Source organism: Monodelphis domestica, chromosome 1 (assembly GCF_027887165.1).
Source record: "Monodelphis domestica isolate mMonDom1 chromosome 1, mMonDom1.pri, whole genome shotgun sequence".
NCBI classification, from domain to species: Eukaryota; Metazoa; Chordata; class Mammalia; order Didelphimorphia; family Didelphidae; genus Monodelphis; species Monodelphis domestica.
This window is the reverse complement of record NC_077227.1, coordinates 171,159,323-171,162,857: the sequence shown is the minus strand read 5'-3', so window position 1 is coordinate 171,162,857 and position 3,535 is coordinate 171,159,323. Positions and strand designations below refer to the sequence as shown.

At 37.5% G+C, this 3,535-nt stretch overlaps 1 protein-coding gene across 1 annotated transcript; it reads right to left on the bottom strand.

The window, feature by feature from the left end:
- Nucleotides 1–2,176: 2,176 nt before the first annotated feature.
- Nucleotides 2,177–3,109, bottom strand: LOC100028246 (olfactory receptor 4F6-like). Its single transcript, XM_001378294.2, has one exon. The coding sequence runs from the start codon at nucleotides 3,107–3,109 to the stop codon at nucleotides 2,177–2,179; it is 933 nt and encodes a 310-aa protein (XP_001378331.2).
- Nucleotides 3,110–3,535: the final 426 nt, after the last annotated feature.

The following is a 3,535-nucleotide window of genomic DNA, read 5'->3' as shown; positions in this document are numbered from 1 at the left end:
GAGTAAATGTGAAAAAAGACAGAAAACAAGTGTAGGAATAAGGGAATGTGAAAAAGACCAGGAATAAGTGAATGTGAAAAAATGCCAAGGAAAGGATTGTGGGCATGAATAAATATGAAAAAAATAATAATAAATAATTGTGAGAATAAAAGAATGCTCAAAAATGACATAGAACAAGTTTGGCAGTGAGTGAATGAGAAAAAAAAGGCAAAGGACAAGTGTGGAAATGGTTGAATGTGAATAAGAAGGCAAGACAGATATAGGAGTGAGGGAATGCTCAAAAAATGAGAGGGAATGAGAGCAGTAATGCATGAATGTGAAAAAAATCAACAGATGCGGAAATAAGAAAATGTGAAATAAAACCAAGAACACACCACCATCATGTGACAACACACCACTATCATGCAACAACTCAGTACCATCATAAAATACACAACTATAGTGAGTAAAGGGGCACCAACAGGCAGTCATCATGGAACAACACTCTGCTGTCATGTGACAACACACAGCATGCTGTCATCATGTGACAGCGTGCTATCATCAAGGGGAAACAAGTTGGGGAAAGGAAAGAATGTGAAAAAGAGAAGCAAATGAGTGAAGGAATGAGGGAATCTTCCAAAAATATAGGGAATGAGTGCAGGAACAAGTAAAAGTGAAAAAAAGGCAAGATAGAGTGTGTGAGAATGAGAATGAGTGAAAGTGATATGTACTATAAATATGTATTATATGGCCGCAATTATTCCCTCACTGCTCCTAGGCAAATCTTCTATATTTCCTTGTTTAATTCACTACCTCACTTATCAAAGTTACTCTTCCAAATCTTTTCATTCCTGTTCCCACCTTCTCAAGCAAGGACATTGTTTCATATTTCACTGAAAAAACTAAGGTCATTGCTCAAGAACTTCCTCTTCTCACTTCCTCATCTCCTATCACTCAGACGTCTTCTTCTTCCACTATCTCTTCCTTCATAATGAGGTAGTCCATCCCTTTCCCAAGGTAAGCCCCTCTATATTCATGTGACCATTACATTCCAGCTCATCTTCTCCAGCAGATTGCTCCCTCTATCATACCCACTCTTATTTTCTTTTTTTCTTACCTTTAGCTTCTGTCTTAGAATCAATACTATGTAGGAGGCTGGGTATAGGACAAAGAAAAAGAAAAATATTATGAACCTGGGAGCCTTGAAGGATGGAGCTGCCTTCAGAAGAAGACATAGAAAATTTTAAGAAAGGTGTAGCTTGGGAGAGAAAATAATGAGGCAGTTAGGTACTATAGTTTATATTGTTAACTTGGAAAAACACAGAACTACCTAAATAGTCAGAAAAAAAAAAACAAATCTTTAATCAGGAAAGTTATGGGTCCAATATTTGGCCAGAGCCCAGTGTCAAAAATCTTTTACAGCGTCTACACCCTGGGACTCTGGGGGCATATTCCTGGGAGAAATCAGCGCACTAGATGATGTCTCTGAAGAGCAACAGAACTTGGGGGGTCTTTTATACCATCTGGAGAACAGGGTACAGCAAGCATGTGTAGACAAACTGCAAGCAGGCTGCAAAGAGCAGCTGGGGTAACAGGGAGCAGTCAAATATAACAATTACAAAGAAAAGGGTCAAACCAAGAGCTGGACTTCCTGAGAGAGGACTTTAATATAATGAGAAAAACTTCTAAAACAAAAAAGGCACTCAGCATTTGACTATGTCTTCTAATCTTACCCAAACTAGGGTTCCCAACAGTTTAAAGTCTATAATTCAGCCCAAAACAAGTGTACCTGGCACTGTTTTTCTGAAAGGGTAGGGGTAAAATTAGGGTGTCCAGATTTCAAGTTGACAATATCATACTGGATTTATAGAATTCAGGACATCCTGAATTCAAATGTTGCTTGACATTTGTGACCGAGCAAGTCACAACCTCCCCGAATATCAGTTTACTCCTGTGTAATTTTGGTATAATAACACACCATTCTCACAGAGGTTCTGCAGAGTTCAAATGAATTAATACCCCAAAAATGCTTTTTAAACCTTAAATACATACATAAATGCTATATGTTATTATATTTTATATTATATTACATTTTAGATATGTTGAGTTTAAGATATCTATATGACATTCAATTGTTTTATTTGGGACATGCCAGACCCAAGAGTCTCAGGTTCAATAGTCTTTAGCCCAAATGAAATTAAAAAACCTTCTTCCAAAGCTGGCTATACACTCTTCCCATTGCCAACTTCATCTCTTTGTTCCTGAATGTGTAGATGACTGGATTCAGAAATGGAGTGAGAACTGCATCAAAAATAGCAAGAAACTTATCCAAATTTGATGTAGAAAATGGCCATGTATAGAAAAATATTAATGGACCAAAGAACAAAATCACCACAGTGATGTGAGCTGCCAGAGTGGAAAGAGCCTTAGAAGAACCAGCAGAAGAATGTTTTAGAACTGTGACTAGGATGAAGATGTAGGAGACAATCAACACACAGAAGGATCCAAGAGAAATGAAACCACTGTTGGCAGTGACCATGAATTGCAATCTATAAGTCTCAGCACAGGCCAGTTTGATGAACCGGGGAAGGTCACAGAAAAAGCTATCTAATTCATTAGGTCCACAAAAAGGTAAATTTACAACAAAAGCCAATTGGATCAATGAATGAATGAGGCCAATGATCCAGGAAACAATCAAAAGGAAAATGCACATTCTTGGATTCATAATGGTCAAGTAATGGAGAGGTTTACATATGGCCACGTATCTGTCAAAGGCCATGGCTATGAGCAACACCATCTCTGTGCCACCAAATGCATGAATGAGAAAGATCTGAGCAATGCAACCCCCAAAAGAAATTAATTTTTGCTTCCTGAAAAGGTCACAAATCATTTTAGGGGCTGTGACTGATCCAAAACCCAAGTCAATCAAAGAGAGGTTGGCCAGCAGGATATACATTGGAGAGTGTAAATGAGAATCAACGGACACTGTGAGCAAAATGAGCATGTTTCCCAGAATGCTCACCACATAGAGTACAGAGGAGGACACAAAGAGGAAACATTGAATCTCCCATGAATCAGAGAGTCCAAGGAATACAAACTGAGATACTATAGAATGATTCATTCCATCCATTAACTCCAATGTTCACAGCTGAATATGACCTTACCTAAAGGAAGATGATATGGGAATCAGAATTCATGATAATATTAGTATCCTGGTTTGAGGAAAGTACAAATTAGAAAAGTAAAAAATTACCTTAACATAATTGTTCAATATTATTTTTTCTGTTTGTGCATGTGCTTTTGTTTTACATATAAGGTCAGAATATAAAATATAAAACAAGTATGGTAAGTTTTTAACAAATACCCCAAAACTCATCCCAGAATCCCCAAAATAATAGAACTTGAAGGGATCTTTAAAACCATCTAGTTCAACACCATCATTTTACAGATAAGGAAACTGGGGTTGAAGCTAAGTAACGTCCCCGGGGTTGCACAATCAATGTGACCAAGGCATATGCCTCTAGAGGTTATAGAGATGCTGTAAAAAGAGGAATTT

Excerpts from the sequence above, each read along its gene's own strand:
- LOC100028246 (XM_001378294.2), bottom strand. The coding sequence starts at position 3,109 with ATGGATGGAATGAATCATTCTATAGTATCTCAGTTTGTATTCCTTGGA.